This window comes from Macaca fascicularis, chromosome 15 (genome assembly GCF_037993035.2).
Source record: "Macaca fascicularis isolate 582-1 chromosome 15, T2T-MFA8v1.1".
NCBI lineage: Eukaryota > Metazoa > Chordata > Mammalia > Primates > Cercopithecidae > Macaca > Macaca fascicularis.
In genome coordinates, this window is record NC_088389.1 from 46,668,509 (window position 1) to 46,688,195 (window position 19,687).

The 19,687-nt window shown below is 37.2% G+C and overlaps 1 protein-coding gene across 4 annotated transcripts in view; it reads left to right on the forward strand.

The window, feature by feature from the left end:
* Positions 1–19,687, forward strand: part of ECPAS (Ecm29 proteasome adaptor and scaffold) — a 123,818-nt gene that overhangs the window by 41,071 nt on the left and 63,060 nt on the right. For all 4 annotated transcript variants that reach the window (XM_005581082.4, XM_005581083.4, XM_045373622.2 and 1 more), the window contains 8 exons: positions 1,597–1,715; positions 3,464–3,613; positions 6,900–7,068; positions 10,285–10,424; positions 13,098–13,179; positions 15,425–15,544; positions 17,811–17,896; positions 18,145–18,223. In XM_005581082.4, the coding sequence (XP_005581139.1) occupies positions 1,597–1,715; positions 3,464–3,613; positions 6,900–7,068; positions 10,285–10,424; positions 13,098–13,179; positions 15,425–15,544; positions 17,811–17,896; positions 18,145–18,223 (945 nt within the window). The remainder of the gene's footprint in view (positions 1–1,596; positions 1,716–3,463; positions 3,614–6,899; positions 7,069–10,284; positions 10,425–13,097; positions 13,180–15,424; positions 15,545–17,810; positions 17,897–18,144; positions 18,224–19,687) is intronic.

The following is a 19,687-nucleotide window of genomic DNA, read 5'->3' on the forward strand; positions in this document are numbered from 1 at the left end:
AAGCATAATGGAGGAAAAAAATGAGTAAAATGGCAAAAAATAAAGTGAATTTTAAAAAATCTTTTGTGTTTTTGATGTGTATTCAGAAAGATAACTTTTTTATAAAGTGGAGTAAATCTGACTGGTAAGAAACATTCCTTTTAAAGTGTTGTCTTCATAAAAATTAAATGTAAAAAATGTTGGTGCTGTGTGATGGCAGGTGATGTTTTTTTCCTGGTCCTTGTAGTTCCTAGCATTGAGGCAGAATCGATTGAATCTTATCTAACCTCTGGAGTCACAAACCTTTTGGAGCCTGTTATTGGTCCAGACGTCATTTTGTCTGTGCCTGTTCTGGATATTTGGCTCAATTACACATTTCCTTTCTTTAAGCAAATAGGAACACTGTGTGCCAATAAAAATGCCAAATATAATTTATTTAAAGAAATAATCTTATGAAGCCCATTTACTTTAGTAAATAATTCTTCAGAGGCCAGGCACGTTGGCTCATGCCTATAATCCCAGCACTTTAGGAGGTTGAGGCGGGCTGATCATGAGGTCAGGAGTTCAAGACCAGCCTGGCCAACATAGTGAAACCCCATCTCTACTAAAAATACAAAAATTAGCCGGGCGTGGTGGCGCATGCTTGTAGTCCCAGCCACTTGGGAGGCTGAGGCAGGGGAATCACTTGAACCTCAGAGGTGGAGGTTGCAGTGAGCCAGGATTGCACCACTGCACTCCAGCCTGGGTGACAGAGCGAGACTCCATCTTGGGGGGAAAAAAAATAAAAAAGCTTCAGAAAAGCAATTCTTAATCTTATCTGTAAATCCAGATATCTGTTTATGGGTTTGCTTAAAATGCAGTATTCACACAGATTATAGTGATACCGGTTGAGTATCCCTTATCTGAAATGCTTGGGACCAAAAGTGTTTTGGATTTTGGAATAGTTGCATTATACTTACCTGATTTAGCATCCCAAATCCAAAATCTGAAATGCCGCAAGGAGCATTTCCTTTCTGTGTCTTGTTAGCACTCGTAAAATTTCAGATTTTGTAGCATTTTGAATTTCAGATTTTCAAATTTGGGATGCTCAGCCTTGCACAGACACACAGCACTCAGTTTCCTTTGGTTCATCCTGCATTGGTGAGTTACTGGAATGAGGAACCACAGAGTGCTGCAGTATACTAAGTTTGTTTTAGTCATTTGACCAGTGAGAAATGGCAGTCTAGGATTTGTCAACACCTCATCTCCTCCTAGCTTGTAAGGATTAATGCAACAGGCTGGGAGATCTGATGCTAATGTGTAGTGTGTAGGTGTAAATAGGTTGAATGATTATTTTTTTCTTCTCCACGATAAACTGCATATATTAATGCTTTAGATGAGTCCATGCTACCTCACATTTGACCTACTTTAAAGCAAGCATTTTGAATAAGTTGGACTGGAATTCTTCCTCTGAGATACAGTAGTTGGTAAAGGTGCAGTAAACATGTGGAGGGAGGATGAGTCACGTTTACAATGTCTTTGTTGTAACCATAACTCTCTAAGTTATCAATCATATATTTTCATTGAAATCATAGAGTATTTCCTTCACACTCACTTGCTTTTCTCTTATTGCATTAGAATTTTACTATAATTTATGTTAAAATGGGCTATCCTCGCCTACCAGTGGAAAAACAATGTGAACTGGCCCCTACGCTTCTTACTGCCATGGAAGGGAAGCCTCAGCCACAGCAGGATAGGTATGGTTTCCTCAATTATCTAATTTCCCTCCTACAGGAGTCAACAACTGCCTTTCAAATATTAGTTCACATGTTTGGTTTTACTTGAGCAAATGGGAGGTCTTGAGCTGTTTTAGCTGACAAATAATAGAATTTTCCATGGTACCTCAAAGTTACTGTTTCGTTAATACTATCATAAAATTTCTTGATGTGAACATTGAAAAATGTGCAGAACTAACAACATTTATCTAAGTCTGTGCATTTTTTTGGCTAGTTATCTTGAAGCAGTTAATTTTATGTGATTGCAAAAATTAGAATTAAAAATCCTTTGCATCAAAACATTTCTATATTGGAAGATGTAAAGTTTCACAGTGGTTTTCTTAAGGAACAGATCACTCGTTTGTATTGTTTTGGGAACTGGAGAGGTGAAAAGGGTTTTGGATAACATCATTTGTTTCTAGGCTTAGGCAAAAGTTCTTTGTTGTAGCCCTGTCATAGTGAGAATCATGATGAAGAGTGCAGAAGTATAGAGGAAAGATGGAGTGAAATCGTATTTTCAGTTCACCTTTTAGAGCATATTCATTTTTAAAGAAATGCTGTAATACAGAAGAAGTTTACAAGTAAAATTAATAGACATTATAAGCACTGTGAAATTGTTTTCGGATGTTTTAAGAATATCAAAAGATGTTAGTGAAAGGAATTACTGAGGCCTGTTACTTAAATTCATGCAGTGGAAATTTTAATATTGTATTCAAAATATTAATACGATTGATTTTTAATTTTTAGAATAACTTTAGTTGTGGAAAATATATATTTTGAGATGAAATCTCACTGTGTTGCCCAGGCTGGAGTGCAATGATGCAATCTTGGCTCACTGCAACCTCTGCCTCCCGAGTTGAAGTGATTCTCCTGCCTCAATCTCCTGAGTAACTGGGATTACAGCTGCCTGCCACCATGGCCAGCAAACTTTTTGTATTTTTAGAAGAGATGGGGTTTTACCATGTTGGCCAGGCTGGTCACGAACTCCTGACCTCAGATGATCTGCCCACCTTGGCTTCCCAGAGTGCTGCGGTTACAGGCATGAGCCACTGTGCCTGACTGAAAATAATTCTTTATTTTTATTTATTTATTTATTTATTTATTGAGATGGAGTCTTGCGCTGTCGCCCAGGCAGTGTCGTGATCTTGACTCACTGCAAGCTCCGCCTCCTGGGTTCACACCGTTCTCCTGCCTCAGCCTCCTGAGTAGCTGGGACTACAGGCGCCCGCCACTGGGCCCGGCTGATTTTTTTGTATTTTTAGTAGAGGCAGGGTTTCACCGTGGTCTCAATCTCCTAACCTTGTGATCTGCCCGCCTCGGCTTCCCAAAGTGCTGGGATTACAGGCAAGAGCCACTGTGCCTGGCCTGGAAAATAATTCTTTTTGAAAAGACAAATTGTAAATTGAACTTTACTTAAGATTTCATATAAAATCTCTTGTGGAAACTTCAGATATTAACATTGAGCCCATTTTATGTATTTTTTTCGGATAATTTTAGTGATGAGCCAGATTGGCTAAATGCTAATCATCACTCAATATACTGAACTTTCAAAAAAAAAGAATTCTAGGCCAGTCCCTACATCAGGACTTTGTAAATTAGTGGTGTTGAAAAGGAACGTCTCTTGCTTAAAACTGCTAGTTTTTGTTATGTGATTTTTGTTTTGTCTGTGTTTTGCATGTATAAAAATCTCATTTTTTAAGTGGTTGCAATAAATGTAATTGTTTTTTCAGCTTAATGCATCTTTTAATACCAACCCTTTTTCACATGAAATACCCTGTTGAATCATCAAAATCAGCTTCTCCGTTTAATCTTGCTGAGAAACCAAAGACTGTGCAGCTGCTTTTGGACTTCATGCTAGATGTCCTTCTGATGCCTTATGGGTGAGTTAAAAAATAAAAACAAAGCAGTCTTGTTCTTGACTGCTTTTACTATGTGGAATTAAATACTATTTTAAATGATTTAATTCTCACTAGTAAATGAATGCATCTCAACATCATTTATGTTTATAGAGATTTTTTTCTTCTAAACCTCTTCTAAACTTCAGCTCCACTGCTTATTGGCCTTACAAATGCTGAGTTGCTGTTATGATTTTTAGACTCTACTTGCCTAAGGTGAAATCAGTCTTTCCCCATAAAAATAGTTCCTCTTAGGCCAAGGTGGGAGGATCACTGGGAGCTAGGAGTTTCAGACTAGCCTGGGTAACAGAGCAAGACTCTCTCAAAAAAAAAAAAAACTTTCTCTTTTAAATTTGCTATCAGTGCTATGATGGTTCTCTTTGCCACCTAGCCATACAATGATAAATTGTCTCCAGCTTTTCTCTTCTTTGTTGCTGCAATATCAGTTGCATACTGCCTCCTTCCTTCTCCTTGCTGTGTCTGGAACCCTTCCCACTGCTATTGTCTAGTTTTACCTCTTTTCAACTCTTGTCATAATTTCTTTCCCAGCGGCTCCACTTCTTCAAATCTCTCTATACCACCTCTCTGTGCTTTACCGGATTTTCAAAACACAGATCTCATCAGGCAACACCTTAAAATCCTTGGTTTCTCATATCCTGTCATTATGCATTTCATGCACTCTTATGTGTCCTTGCTGTTTATTTTTAAGAGAATGCCTTTCTGTCCACCTAGAATGCTTCTTCAAAAAAAGAAAGAAAGAAAACAACAGAAAGACACTTCGAAAAACAGCATCCTGGCCAGGTGCAGTGGCTCACACCTGTAATCTCAGCACTTTGGGAGGCCGAGGCAGAACAGATCCCTTGAGCCCAGAAGTTTGAGACCAGCCTAGGCAAAATGGCAAAACCCTATTTCTACAAAAAAATACAAAAATTAGTCAGGCCCCATGGCATGCACCTGTAGTCCCAGTTACTTGGGAGGCTGAGGCTGGAGTTTTGATTGAGCCTGGGAGGTTGAGGCTGTAGTGAGCTGTGATCATGCCACTGCACTCCAACCTGGTGACAGAACAATACCCTGTCTCAAAAACAAAAAAAAGAAAAAGACATCCTAAACTGGCCTAAATGTCAACTCCGTTTGTCTCTGACAAATTTCTTCTCCTAGGCAGATATAATTGCACTATTTTCTGTGTCATAAAAACACGAAATACCTGCCTATATGGCCACTGTGTGTTTTTGCCACATTGTAGACATTTCCATCTCCCCTAGTAGATGGTGAGCCCCTTGTAGTCATGTAGCTTTGGTCTCTGGCATAGAGCCCGGATTGTGATCTACTTCTAGTCTACTTACTTTGTCCCTCTGCCAGATAAATTTTTCTAAAATGCTGGTTGCATCTTGTTTCTTTCCTGATCACAAAATTACGTGTACATGATAAGCTAGGCATGTGGAGCTCCGTATCATTTGTTTCTCAATCCAGGAACGAGAGTTCATGCGGTGTGATGAACAAATTTGTTCTCCTCCTGCCCCTCTTGTTTGGAAGCCCAATTTTCTGGGCCTTCAGTCACTCCATGTTCACTCTCACCACCTGTTATATCATTTCTTATTTCTCAGCAGTTTCTTTGCTTCTGATAAAATGGCAGATGCTATTACATGTGTTAGGTTGTTACTGTCTCAGCTTACTCCAGATGGCAGAGACTCGATGTTACATCTCCTTATATTCCTCTGTCTTGTGTTTAGGATGATGTTTGTTTGTTTGTATGTTTGTTTGAGACAGGGTCTCACTCTGTCACCCAGGCTGGTGTGCAGTGGTAACTCAATGCAGCCTTGACCTCCTGGGTTCAAGCAATCCTCTCACCTCAGCCTTCTGGGTAGCTGGGACTACGGGTGCGCACCACCATGCCCAGCTAATTTTTTTGTATTTTTTGTAGAGATAGGGGGTCACCATGTTGCCCAGGCTGGTTTCAAACTCCTGGGCTCAAGCGATCCTCCCACCTTGGCTTCCCGAATTATAGGCCTGGACCTATATTGGGCCAGGGGATTATAGGCCTGAGCCACCACACCCAGCCTTAGGATGTTTTATGCGGTATTAAGATGTATTAACTTATTGATTGATTTACTTAATGCCGCCAGTCTTGCTACAACTTAGAAATAAAAAAACTTCCTTTTATATTTGTTAAATCAGGAGGCAGCCAGAATGACAGGTGATGATGGCTTTGGTAGATAAACCTTGAAATTCAGATTTACCTTAGGAACATGATGTAACCAAGCCAGTGATTCCTCACATTTTTCTTATTAATGAGAACTTGGGTCATTTATATAATAACATTAAAGCGATTCCTTAGGAGATTTTTAAAAAATAGATAAATTTAGGAATTGAATGAATATGACATGTAAGTAATGTGGAATAATTTACTGTCCTATCAGGTTCTAAGTGTTTTCTTGAACTTTTATTATAGTGGATATTTTATTATAATATCCAATATGATAATGGAATTTAATAGCATAGATCTTTAGTTTTAAGAGATTTGAATTAATATTTATATCAAAAACTTCGTTTTGTAGATGAGTAATATCAGTTTAATTGGATCAAAATGAATTTCTTGGAGATCTTATTTCTCTACCCTAGAAGCTTAAATGAAATAGGGATGATAAATTAACCAGGTGGTGCAAAGGGCTTTGAACATGTAATGGGAAAAGTCAGTTCTTGTGTAACTTTTCTTCTTTGGGCCCTTTTGAGTTTTTTCATTTTGGGGACTTTGTGTCTTAGGTGGTACGCCATTTGGAGGTTTCAGTGGGTTTTCTAATGTAGGGATAAAGACCTCAGTTCAGGGAGGATTGAAGGTGAATTACAGCTTCGTAGAAATGAGAATGACTGTAAAAATACTCTGGGTATAGTACAATAGCTCCTCCCAGTCCCCTTTGTCAACAAACTTTTCTCCATATTTGGCAGCTCAAAACTCAGAATGTGGTGATTCTGGAGTAGCTATTGGAGCAATCATTTATAGATGGAGAATGATCAAAATATTTATATTCATTGTTGGTAACAGTTGTAGTTCATTTGTAACCAAGTTAAATGACATGCTCTTCTGGTTAGTTGGCTGAAGATATACCTTTTCTAGATACCTTAAAATATTTTTATGATGAAATTTTAATTTCAAGTGTTCATTCTTCTAGTAAAATACAGTAGGAGGACAGTATATGATTGAATGTTTTGTATACATATATAGATGTAAATGCTTGTGTTTTTATAGAGGGTTAAAGTGTTATTTCCTTTCCAGTTACGTGTTAAATGAATCCCAGAGTCGCCAAAATTCATCTTCAGCACAGGGTTCTTCTTCAAACAGTGGAGGAGGTTCTGGAATTCCACAGCCTCCTCCGGGAATGAGCTTTTATGCAGCTAAACGAGTTATTGGTGATAACCCATGGACACCTGAACAATTGGAACAGGTATCACACACTGTTTGCTCATAATAGTACTTGATTGTGGACATTTGCCCCTATGAAGTTCATGAACCATATAAAACATAGTTCTAGTATATTCAGGCTCTCCAATGAAATATGTTTGAAAGGAGCAGTTGATGTAATGTGTTCTGTTCATGCTAGTTATTTATTAAGCCCTAGGGGCAGGGAGGAGTGGGACATGCTGTTTAGTTTTTCTAATATTGCTTACATATTTCAAGTATAAAACACAACTCACTTATAAATTGAATATGTTTAACTTTTGTCATTTAAAAATTTTTTTTAACTTTTGTCATTTTAATTCTTAAATTGTAGGTTAAATTAGCTTTTATGGTGCAGTTAAAATACAATTTTTCTTACATTATTCAACTTTTAAGGGCTGTACATTTTATGTAAAGTGAGGAGCCCCAGCACTTCACAGGTGACAATGTGGGGAAAAGCATGACTCCCTGTTATATTACTTCTTGGGAATTTAAAAATTGGCATTAAGAATTTTATTCTGGATTTAAACAGGACACAGATGTTCTCTGAGCAGCTTTTAAAAATGACTGGTGCTCTACAGAGAAGGTGCCTCACTGTGTCTGTGTCATCAGGCACTTCAGGGAAGAACAGATGAGATCAGTATGTAATTATTTTGGAATTCAAGCAACATGGGTTAGTCTTCTGATCCTTCCTTTATTTCTCCATGGCAGTCTAAATGATTTGATCCTTTTTTTGGGGGGAATGTAAGTGACCATTGATTAAAACAGTGTTCCTAGGAGAGGGAAAAAGAGGCAATTGGGGCATTCTTGGCATTCACAAATTTATAGAATGTTTTATTCAGTAAGGGGTATAATTGATTTGATCTCCTTCATGCTTTATGGATTTTTTTTTTCCTCCTTAAACTATTATGTAAGTAAGAAAGGTAAAGAATTAACAGAAGCTACTCTTTATTGAGTGCAATCTATGTGACAGGCACTGTACTGGGTACTTTGAATACAATATCTCATTCCACTGTCATAGCAACCCAGTGAAGTATAGAAATTGTTAGTTCCATTTTCTGAAAGGCGTGGAGGTTTTGAGATTTACCAGGGTCTCACTTTTAGTACCAGGCTTTGAATCTGGGATTATCTGAGGGTTAAAGCTACAAATGCTGGAGAAAAATTGTTATAGTTCAATTATAATCTTAAATTGGTCATTATTTGCCAATACGCGTCTGTATGTATTTTGTCAGTTTCATGCTGAAACGAACAGTTTAGTTTCAGGGGTGAAAGCTGTTTCCTCTAATTTTAAAATATCTCTTTGTTTTATACTTTTTCTTCCAAGTAAAACATGTTTTTGCTAATTATAAACCTAATGTAAATATTCAAGTAATTAAGAATAGTAGAGAAATTAAAAATTAAGGGGCTGGATGCATTGGCTCATGCCTGTAATGCCAGCCCTTTGGGAGGCTGAGGCGAGTGAATTGCTTGAGGCCAGGAGTTCGAGACCAGCCTGAGCAACAGAGTGAGACCCTGTCTCTATTAAAAATACAAAAATTAGCTGGGCATGGTGGTACCCGCCTGTAACCCTAGCTACGTGGGAAGCTGAGGCATGAAAATCACTTGAACCCAGGAGGTGGGGGTTGCTGTGAGCTGAGATCGTGCCACTGCATTCCAGGCTGGGCAATAGAGCAAGTCTCTGAGTAAAAATAAATAAATAAATAAAAAAGGCCAGGTGCGGTGGCTCATGCCTGTAAACCCAGCACTTTGGGAGGCCATGTTGGGCAGATCGCTTGAGGTCAGGAGTTCGAGGCCAGCCTGGCCAACATGGCAAAACCCCATCTCTACTAAGAAAACAAAACAAAAACAAAAGTTAGCCAGGCATGGTGGTGTGTGCCTGTAGTCCCAGCTACTGGGGAGGTTGAGGCACGAGAATTGCTTGAACCCAGAGGCAGAGGTTGCAGTGAGCCAAGATTGCGCCACTGCACTCCAGCCTGGGTGACAGAGCAAGACTCTGTCTCAAAAAAAAAAAAGTTACCTGGAATCCTGTCACACTAGTTTGTCATCTGTCTACAGTTTGCTCTGTGCATGTGTGTATGTGTTCACAGTTTTAAACAATATATTTCTACTTGTCATGTAATACATTGTTTGTAGTTTGCTTTTTATATTGAACAGTATTTTGGATTTTTAAAAAAGTAATTCTTTTGAATGTTTGCATACAATTATATGTGATATTTTTTAACCAGTCTCCTATTGATGGACATCTGTATAATTTTCCGTTTTCTTTACGTATTTTTTGTTTAGTTTATATCTTTGTGTACTTGACTTCCATAAGTGTCTTTTTTATGGCTGTACAAATGTTTGAATCTTTTCTGTTGTAGCTGTTGTTAAAAGTAAGTTGTGTTGAGCGGAGGAGGGAAGGCAGGTCCTTTTTTGATCTGTTATACTTTTTTAAATTGCGTTTTTTTCTCATTTAATAATTGTAAAACTTCATTAATCCTAGTATATGTGAAAACTGTTATGTGATGATTTTTTAAGATGAAAATGAAATTTTATTTTTTCAGGTATATTATCCTGAATACAGTCATTTGTAGTGAAATTCATAGCATCTTTACATTGCATGAAGTTCTAAGCAGAATCTCTCTTTAGTCTGTTTCATTTCAGCCAGTCAATTAAATTGAAAACTGTTTGATTAGAATTTCACTTGTATTGAGTAGCTAACATTTGAAATCATATCCTTTGTATGTTAGCAATAGAGTGAAACTCCATGGAATGTGAGTTGTTTAGTTCTTTTTGAACTGTCAGGAAAATCCATGGGGCACTTTATTCCTGGTGTACCACTGTCTTATCTGGAGGCCCCAAATTTGGACTTCAAGACTTCATCACTCTAGAGAGGCTGTGTAACTTCACTAGGGTGGCTGTGTATCATAATAATTTTGGAGTCAGAGAGACTTGGGTTTGAATCCTGCCTTCATTGTTTACCAGTGTCTTAAAGCCTTGCCTCAGTATTTTTAGCTAAAAAATGGGTATAATGATTGATTTATTAGATTGTGAGGATTAAGTGAAATTATGAATATATGTGCTTTAGTATAGTCCCTGGCACATTGTAAGCCCAAGTAAGAGCTGCTACTGTTGTTACTGCTCATCTTTGGTTTGTGACCACACTGATATGTTAAGCAGTACTTTGAGTGGGTGTCCTTTGCTCCCCTGACCGTTCTTTCTCCTTGCCTTCATTTGTCTACAGTGCAAATTGGGAATCGTGAAATTCATAGAAGCTGAACAGGTGCCTGAACTCGAGGCTGTTCTCCATTTGGTGATTGCTTCTAGCGACACACGCCACAGTGTGGCAACGGCAGCAGACCTGGAGTTGAAAAGCAAACAGAGGTAACTACTTCTCTGTAAGCTTTCAAGATTGAAAGGGCTAGGTTTCTCAAAGCTTACTTGCCACATGTGTGTATATATATATATATATATATTTTTTTTTTTTTTTAGGATTTTATGTAATGAGGCATTCAACTTAGAGGAGATGATTAAATATACCCAGTTTGTAATAAAGTTTGCTAAAGAGTTGAATTCTGTGTAAGACAGAGAAGAAAATCTGTGTGGAGATGCTGTTTATAGCTGGACTAGGTTAGAAATGTCATCACAATCAATGAGACTTTTGGCTAGGTAGATGAACTTAAAGAATTGATGTTAAGAAAAGTGTCAGTTCAAGAAGTTACTAATTTTTGTTTTTTTCTCTGTCTCAAACCATTTGAGATTACTTTTAATAAAGCCTTTGTATGTATTATGGTTAATACAGTGAAAATTACATTCATGAAAAGAGTTGCTGAATAGATTCTAATTCACACATGAGGAGATACAGATAGCAAGTAGACTTACAGAAAATATTCTGTATAAGAAATAAAGTCAATGAAAAATAAATGAATGGGATACCAGTAGCACTGGATAAACCCATGTACGTTTCTATTGAAACTGCTATTTTTATTTTTATTTATATATTTATTTTTTGAGACAGAGTCTTTCTCTGTTTCCAGGCAGGAGTACAGTGGCACGATCTCAGCTCACTGCAGCCTCCGCCTCCCAGGTTCAAGTGATTCTCATGCCTCAGCCTCCCAGGTAGCTGGGACTACAGGTGTTGGCCACCACACTTACCTAATTTTTGTATTTTTAGTAGAAACGGTGTATCACCATGTTGCCCAGGCTGCTCTTGAACTCCTAAGCTCAGGTGATCCATGTGGCTCGGCCTCTCAAAGTGCTGGGATTACAGGCGTGAGCCACCACTCCCGGCCAAAACTGCTAATTTTATACCCTGTTGATTGGCATTATAAATTGAAATGAAGTTTTGGAAAGCAGTTTGCAATAAGTAATGAATCATAAAGATATTTCTATCCTTTTATCTCAGTCTTTTGGGAATTTGTCCTAAGGAAATTATTCGAAAGGAAGAGATTTAGAAAAATTTTATAGATTTGTTCATTATATCATTTTCTATCATTGTTAAAATATGAAAACAAATTCAGTTTTCCATAATGGGGATATAGTTAATTACTGTATGTATCTTTATGGAATATTATATATTTGCCAAAATATGAATGAAATTAATTACTACTAAGTTTTTAGTTTCTTTTACTAAAGTGTTTGTTTTGTCTGAAATCTCTAAACCACAAGTATTATGAAAGAAAAGCAATGGCAGAGCTTGAGGATTAGTTAGTAGGAATCTGCTTAGGAAAGATGTAGGTGATTCATATCCAAAACAGAATTGTAGAATGCCTCTGAGGATAGCGGGATTGTGGCTATTCTAAGAAGCATATTGATAAACTATGAAAGAAAGATAAATCTGAAAAGCAGTCAAAACAGGTTCATATGTTTGCACAAACACAGGATAGCTTGAAAGCAGAACCAGTGTCAAAGGGCAGAGAGAATATAGTATGGTAAACCAGTCAGATGGAAGGAAGGGTTGCATTATTGCTAGGTTTATGAAATGATTGGGTGGGATCTGCTGCAGAGGGTGGGAGCGAATCACCAATCATTTTTTTTTTTTTTTTTGAGATGGAGTCTTGCTCTGTCATGCAGGATGGAGTGTAGTGGTGCAGTCTCGGCTCACTGCAGTCTACACCTCTCAGATTCAAGTGATTCTCCTGCCTCAGCCTCCCAAGTAGCTGGGGTTACAGTAGCAGTGGATAAACTCATTTATGTTTCTATTGAAACTGCTATTTTTATTTCTATATTTTATATATATAAAAAATAGACCGCACCACCATGCCCGGCTAATTTTTGTATTTTTAGTAGAGACGGGGTTTCACCATGTTGGCCAGGCTGGTCTTGAACGCCTGACCTCAGTTGATCCACCCGCCTCGGCCTCCCAAAGTGCTGGGATTACAGGTGTGAGCCACCGTGCCCAGCCTTCACCGATCATCTTATATCTGAGTTCATCTTATTGTGGGGCCCAAACAGAATTAAGTCTTAGTGACTAATAGCAGCATAACTACTCTGCAGAATTAAAACTGCAAGTGTGTACTGGTAGATAAGGAGGGGGATGCTGGGAATCACAGTGACATAACATTAGAGAAATAAAGTGGCTTGCAAGCTTCCTAGGTGTGGCTTTAATTTCATGGGTACAAATTTTTTTGTCAGTTTCCTTATCACTTTTGAATTGCCAAATGGTTAAACAGACAAATCCTACCCTGCCCCAGGCCTCTTTGAACGAGTGTAGTAAAGCTCTGCTCTGTTGGAGTTGCTCCATGCCATTGGCCCTGTGAACCCATCTGTGTAGGAACAGTGTCCGTTTTTCTTGTGGTACCAAATTGTGCCATTGGATACAATAATCCGTTGAGTCAGGGTGGGTTAAGTGATTTGTGTTTGTTTTGGTTTAAAAACAAACTTTAATAGAAATTAGTACCTTTCTTTTCCTTCTCTTCTACAATGTCAATTGCCCATTTCATTTGTGTATTTCTAACGTTTTCTTTTGTTAAGAAATGATGGGGCTATAATTTTTTTGAAATCACTGAAGGAGGAGGAAAAAATAATTTTAACAACCTGTGTTGAAACCTTCCATAGCTTAATTGACTGGAATAATCCTGCCATCATTAATAAGATGTACAAGGTGTACCTTGGAGATATACCACTGAAGACAAAAGAGGTAGGCTGTTTTGATTTATTCTTACATCAGCTTAAAAAGTAGTTTGTTGACATGAACTGTGTATTTATATATTTTCTTCTAGTTTCATTTAAGCTGAATCTGTACCATAACAAAACGATAGTTTTAAGTCATGCTAGTTTAGTTGAATTAAAACCTGGTAACTTAGTTTACTGGATGTGGCGTTATAAATTCAGATTCCTAAATAACAATGACAAACTGTCTAGAGTAGGGATTGACAGATTTTTTCTGTAAAATTTGTAGGCTTTGCAGGCCTTATGGTCTCTCAGGTTGCAGCTGCTCAACTCTTGTAACGTGAAAGCAGCCATAGGCAATACATAACCGAATGAGCATGGTTGTGTGCCAGTAAAATTTTGTGGATACTGATGTTTGAATTTCATGTAGTTTTCATGTATTACAAAATATTATTCCTTTGATATTTTTTAACCATTAAAACATGTAAAATTGATGTTTAACTCATAGACCTTATCAAAATAAATGGTGAGCCAGATTCGGACTATGGGCTGTAGTTTGCAGACTTCTGGTCTAGAATCTAGAACAAAAGATGGGTTCTCCTAAAGCCTCAAAGTAAGACCTTTGCCTTAATAAGATGAGTTCTTTTTAGTTCACTGTGTTTAAAAGTATTCCAAGTCCAAACCCAGACATACAAGGATTATTTGTTTGCATGCTTGCATTCTTGCCCTTTTTTGTTTGAAATGGGGTCTTGCTATGTTGCCTAGGCTGGACTTGAACTTCTGGGCTTAAGCTGTGTTCCTGCCTCAGTCTCTTGAGTAGCTGAATGAATGAGAATCAGGACCTCTGAATTCTAGCCCCAAATGGCTGTACACATGAATGTGTTGGGGAGGAAAGGTTTGGCTGATCACATAACCTTTCCTGGCCTCATGTTCTTCATGTAGAAAATGAAGGGGTTGGATTAGATTAGTGGTTCTCGGAGTGTGTTCCATGGACCTTTTAAGGGTCACAAAAAACCTTTTAGGTGATCTGTGAAGGCCTTTTCTTTTTGTACCATGTCAGTATTTGCACTCATGGTACAAAAGCCATGGTGAGCGTACTTGCTCGGTTCCTACCACACATCAAAACCATGTCACCAGATGACTAACAGTCATTCTTTTCTTCAGTGTTATGTACTCATTTAAAAAAAAAAGAGAGAATAAAACTCAGCTTTACTTAACATTCTTGATGAAGCAGTAAAAATGACTTTACTTGAAGAGTAGACAGGCAAATTATAGCTACTGAGATGGGTGTTTGGCACATATTTTCTCTAAAAGGAAAAAAATGAGGTTGTTACTTCAAGAAAAACAACATGATTTATTGGCAATAATAAAAGTTAGCTTTCAAGCAAAAATTAGAATTTTGAGAAACTTGTGTTCACCACAGTGATTTGATAGCTTATCAGTACTTAGTGGATTTTTCTGATGTGATTAGAACACAGGTGATATGAGCACAGGCTTTGTAAAAAAATGTTGTATGAAGAAACATTTGCTTAACTCAGTGAGCCAGTATTTTGCAAATGAGGAATGATGTTACAAAAGCATATAAGGGCAAGGGAGCCATTCAGAGTAAGATAATCAGTGGGATATAGTATAAGAGTATATAAGTTCATTGATATGATTTCAACTCCAAATTGCAACTAATCTTTTTTCTTTTCATTTTTAAAAAATAAGCAATTAACTGTTAAGAAATTATTATTTGTCAAGTTTTGGTGTAGTATCAAAAAAGAATATCCACAATTACCTAAGAAGGCTAAAATCATCTTCACTTTTCCAACCACACATATCTGTGCAGGTTAGGTTTTTGTTACTTACTTCAACCAAAACAGTGTATTATAGCAGATTGAATACAGAAGAATATATAAAAATTCATTTCTCTTGTAGTAAGGTGAACATAGAAGTGATTTGTAGACAATGTAAAATAGTGCTTCTCCCTCAGTACAATTATTTTTGCTTTCGAAAGTAGTTATTTTTTATAACAAATATTAGTTTTGAAATAATGAGTTTATTAATAATTCTCAGTTAACAAATATGTTAATTTCTCAGTTTTAATTTCCAATTAATAAATATTGATAGGTTACACAGATATAAACAGAAGCTCTTTGGAGAGTTCAGTAATTTTTAAAGGGATCTTGAAGCAAAGTTTGAGAGACCACTGATTTAGATGAATTCTCATGACATTTTCAGTTCAAAATAATTTTGAATTTCTAAGTTAAAACCAAGCATATTTTCAACAGGGTGCAGTTCTGAAGCCAGAGTTGAAAAGGGACCCTGTGAGTACGAGAGTCAAGTTAAAGATTGTCCCCCATCTCCTCCGCTCTAGACAAGCTGCTGAAACGTTCCCAGCCAACATTCAGGTAATTTATTTTTTCCAGAGAATATTGGCCTGTCTGCAACTTTTATGTCTGTTTAATTAGAGAAAGAACTGTGTTAATGGATATTCAGTGGGTAGGTTGATGTATATAACAAGATTAATGAGATTCTTTTTTTTTCTGTCTTAAATTTGCTGCAGTATGATTTTTAAAAATTATCAGAAAATATATATAGGTTTGAGCATCTCTAATTAGAAAATCTGAAATCCTAAATGCTCCAAAGTCCAAAACTTTTTGAGTACTGATGTGATGCTCCGAGTGCAAAATTCCATACCTGGTCTTGTGTGATGGATTGCATTAAAACAGTCAAAACTTTACTTCATGCACAAAATTATTTAAAATATTATATAAATTACCTTCAGGCTATGTGCATGAGGTGTATAGAAAATGTCAGTGACTTTCATCTTTAAATTTGGGTCTCATCCCCAGGATATCTCATTATGTATGTACACATATTCCAAAATCTGAAAAAATCTGAAATCTCAAAACACTTCTGATCCTAAGCATTTCCAGTAAGGAACACTTAGTCTATACTATATATGGCTTCCATTTATCTTAAATATATGGTAATAATCCCTTTCAAACAAGATTTGTTTTAATGTGTGGCTTTTCTCCAAAAATGGTATCATTAGCAACTTAGTCACTTAAGTGAAAAAGCTGACTCATCCTTAACTGAAAGCTCACTTGAAGGCAGTGGCCAAATGCTCTTGATTTCATCTTCTTAATGTCTTCACTTCTCTACACCTATAACGGTGATATTAATTCAAACTATTACTTCCTGTTTTGGTTACTGCAGTATTCTTTTAACTTATTTTCCTGCCTCTAGTCTTGGCTCACATCCAGTCTGTTTTCTTTTTCTTTGCTTGGTTTTTTTTTTTTGAGACAGGGTCTCACTGTGTTGCTGAGGCTGGAGTGCAGTGGCACAATCTTGTCTCACTCAGCCTCTGCCTCCCAGGCTCAAGTGATCCTTACACCTCAGCCTCCTGAGTAGCTAAAAAAAAAAAAAAAAAAAAAGTCTGTTTCAAATAATGTAGCACTTGATTATATTTTGTCCTATATCTTGTTGTCTTTTTTTCTTGGAGACTTACTGTGGAGACTTTTTGTGGTTTTTTTGGAGTCTTGCTGTGCCACCCAGACTGGAGTGCAGTGGCATGATCTCGGCTTACTGCAGCCTCTGCCTCCCAGGCTCAAGTGATTCTCCCCTCTCAGGGCCTCCCAAGTAGCTGGGACTACAGGCATGTGCCACCACACCTGGCTAAGTTTTGAATTTTTTTTTGTAGAGATGGAGTTTCACTGTGTTGCCCAGGCTGGTCTAGAACTCCTGGGCTCAGTGATCTTCCTGCCTTGGCCTCCCAAAGTGCTGGGATTTTTTTTTTTTTTTTTTTTTGAAGTGAGACAGGATCTTGCTATGTTGCCCAGACTGGCCTTGAACGCTTGGGCTCAAGTGATCCGCCCGTCCCAGCCTCCCTAGTAGCTGGGACTATAGGTGTGAGCCACCATGCCTGGCTCTGTATCATTTTAATGTATGTATCTCTTAACTCTTGAACAAGATTGAGTGCTTGTTCTTTTTTGTATCTCTTAGTACCTAACACAGTGGCAATTAAAAAGCAGATAATACTAGTCTGTAACTCACATGTTATTGTTAAATAAGATCAGAATACTGCTGGCAGTTTTAGGAACAAGAGTAGAGGGTTTTTTTTTTTTTTTTTTTAGTGTAAGTAAGCTTTGTCATAAAAAGGAACTTGAGAGATTTAGATATTTTTGATGTTGATGGTTAATATTGAACTTGCTGCATGCTGCACAGGACTCATCTACATGATGTTTTTGCCTTCTAGATGTGGTTTCCTAATACTTGAAGCACCTTTACTCCAATGGGACACTTATAGAATATTTCCATGTGTATGTTTTCCCTGAAGCTTTTATTAGAATTTGTCCTGAATCATATAATTAAGAAACATAGGGAATAGCTGAGTGGTGACCCACTGCAGCGTGTACTTTTCGTTTCCTCACCGTGGTAGACCCATAAGCTTTGCAGACTTGTGAGATCAACCGCTGTGTTTGTTACTCCACAGACTATTTATAGGAGCTTCTGATTGACTTTCTAAGTCGGTCAGCTAACAATGTTTATCTGCATTAACGTTGAAGAACGAGATGTAGTATGAAAGGTCTGCTGTTGAATTCTGATTACTATTCAAAAATATTAAATTCTTATTTTTGTTAATTGATGTTCTCAACTCTTCCTTTCACATAGGTGGTGTATGATGGACTCTTTGGTACAAATACAAATTCAAAGTTAAGAACGTTATCCCTGCAATTTGTGCATCATATTTGTATAACGTAAGTTTTAACTACTTTATAAAGTTTTCAAGCTGCTGGAATGATTGAATGCTTCAAGTATGCTTCAAGTATATCTTTTTATTCATCTTACCTAGAAAGAAATCATGTTTGCTCATCTTTAAATATTTTTGTATTTTAATAGGCTAACTTATTTCGGTTATGTCTCTCATTATTTTATGTAATCATCAGTAAAGATATGTAGTTATGTGATTCTTATCTTGCTTTGTGTATGTGTGTTTTATTTAAAGCTGTCCAGAAATCAAGATTAAGCCATTAGGTCCAATGCTTTTGAATGGCCTCACCAAGCTAATCAATGAATACAAAGAGGTAAGTGACTTGTCTTTTAAATTTTTATCAACATTTTATATCTTAAAATATTTTCTGTAATCTTTCTGGTCTGTCAATGTAGTTGAAGTTTGTTAAAGTTTCATTGTTTCTTAACATTTTTACTTGAAGTACTACAAATTTCAGAAATTACTGCCCTTTTTTGCTTTTTCGGGGGAAAATAACTATTAAAAACTGATATGAGGTGTTACTGTATCTTTTTGTTTGTTTGTTTGTTTTGAGATGGAGTTTCGCTCTTGTTGCCCAGGCTGGAGTGCAATGGCGCGATCTTTGCTCACTGCAACCTCCAGCTCCTGGTTCAAGTGATTCTCCTGCCTCAGCCTCCTGAGTAGTTGGGATTACAGGCACCTGCCACCACCACACCCAGCTAATTTTTTGTATTTTTAGTAGAGATGGGGTTTTACCATGTTGGCCAGGCTGGTCTTGAATTCTTGACCTCAGGTGATCCGCCTGCCTCAGCCTCCCAAAGTGCTGGGATTACAGGCATGAGCCACTGCGCCGGTCTGCTGTATCTTTAAATAGCATTTTTTCAGCCAGCGCCTTTTGTGCTACTTCTAGCTATTATGCAAAAATGGAATTAAAGGAATTGAAATTTATGTTGATTTCCATATGGGGCTATTTGGATTTGGCTTGTGTTGGGAAACTGTTAATTCTCAGGGGCTAAGATACTTTTTTTCTTTTATATTTTTCTCTGGTAAATAATGGGGCTGAGATTTTGATGATTCAAAATTCTGTCAAAACATGCATTCAGTAAATTTTTGATTCCTTAAGCTAAATGGGATGAGGATTCCTTCGATTGTGGATTTTTGAATCCCATTTTTCCCTGCTGTATTTCTGTTACTATAATATCTCCAGTATTTAAAAGGAATTTGCTTATAAAGGTAATATTTCAAGAATTCATTAGTATTATTTTCCCCAGTATAAGCTAAACATGAATGCATGTTTGCAAATAGTATAGTGAGATCAAGATCTTACCATCTGAAATTAGAACTGAGTTTGAATCCTAGTTTTGTTCTTTGGTGAGTTACTTAAATTCTTTGCACGTTCTTATCAGAAAAATGAAAATAATAATACCACTTCATTAGATTACTGTGAAGATTTAAATAATCTACCTAAATTGTTCACCATAGTCAAGGCACGTTACTATTACTAGGTATTATTAGTGAAAGGCACTTTATTTACTGTGCAGCTGTGCTTTGGGGGTAAGTAGGCTTGGTTCTCATAGCTTCTTTCTCCTATTAAGTAATGCTTGCGTGGTTAAGATCTAGGGGACTTCTCAGATTATTTTATGGCATAGACAGTGAGATGCTTTAGCGTCATTGGTAGAAATAAAAATGTGCTGGGGCTTTTGGGGAGAAACTGTGTATTTAAATATAAGTTAGAGAGGCCAGACAAACCACAGGGTGTGAGTCCCCTTACCTGCAGGTGACATCTGCATGTCTTCCC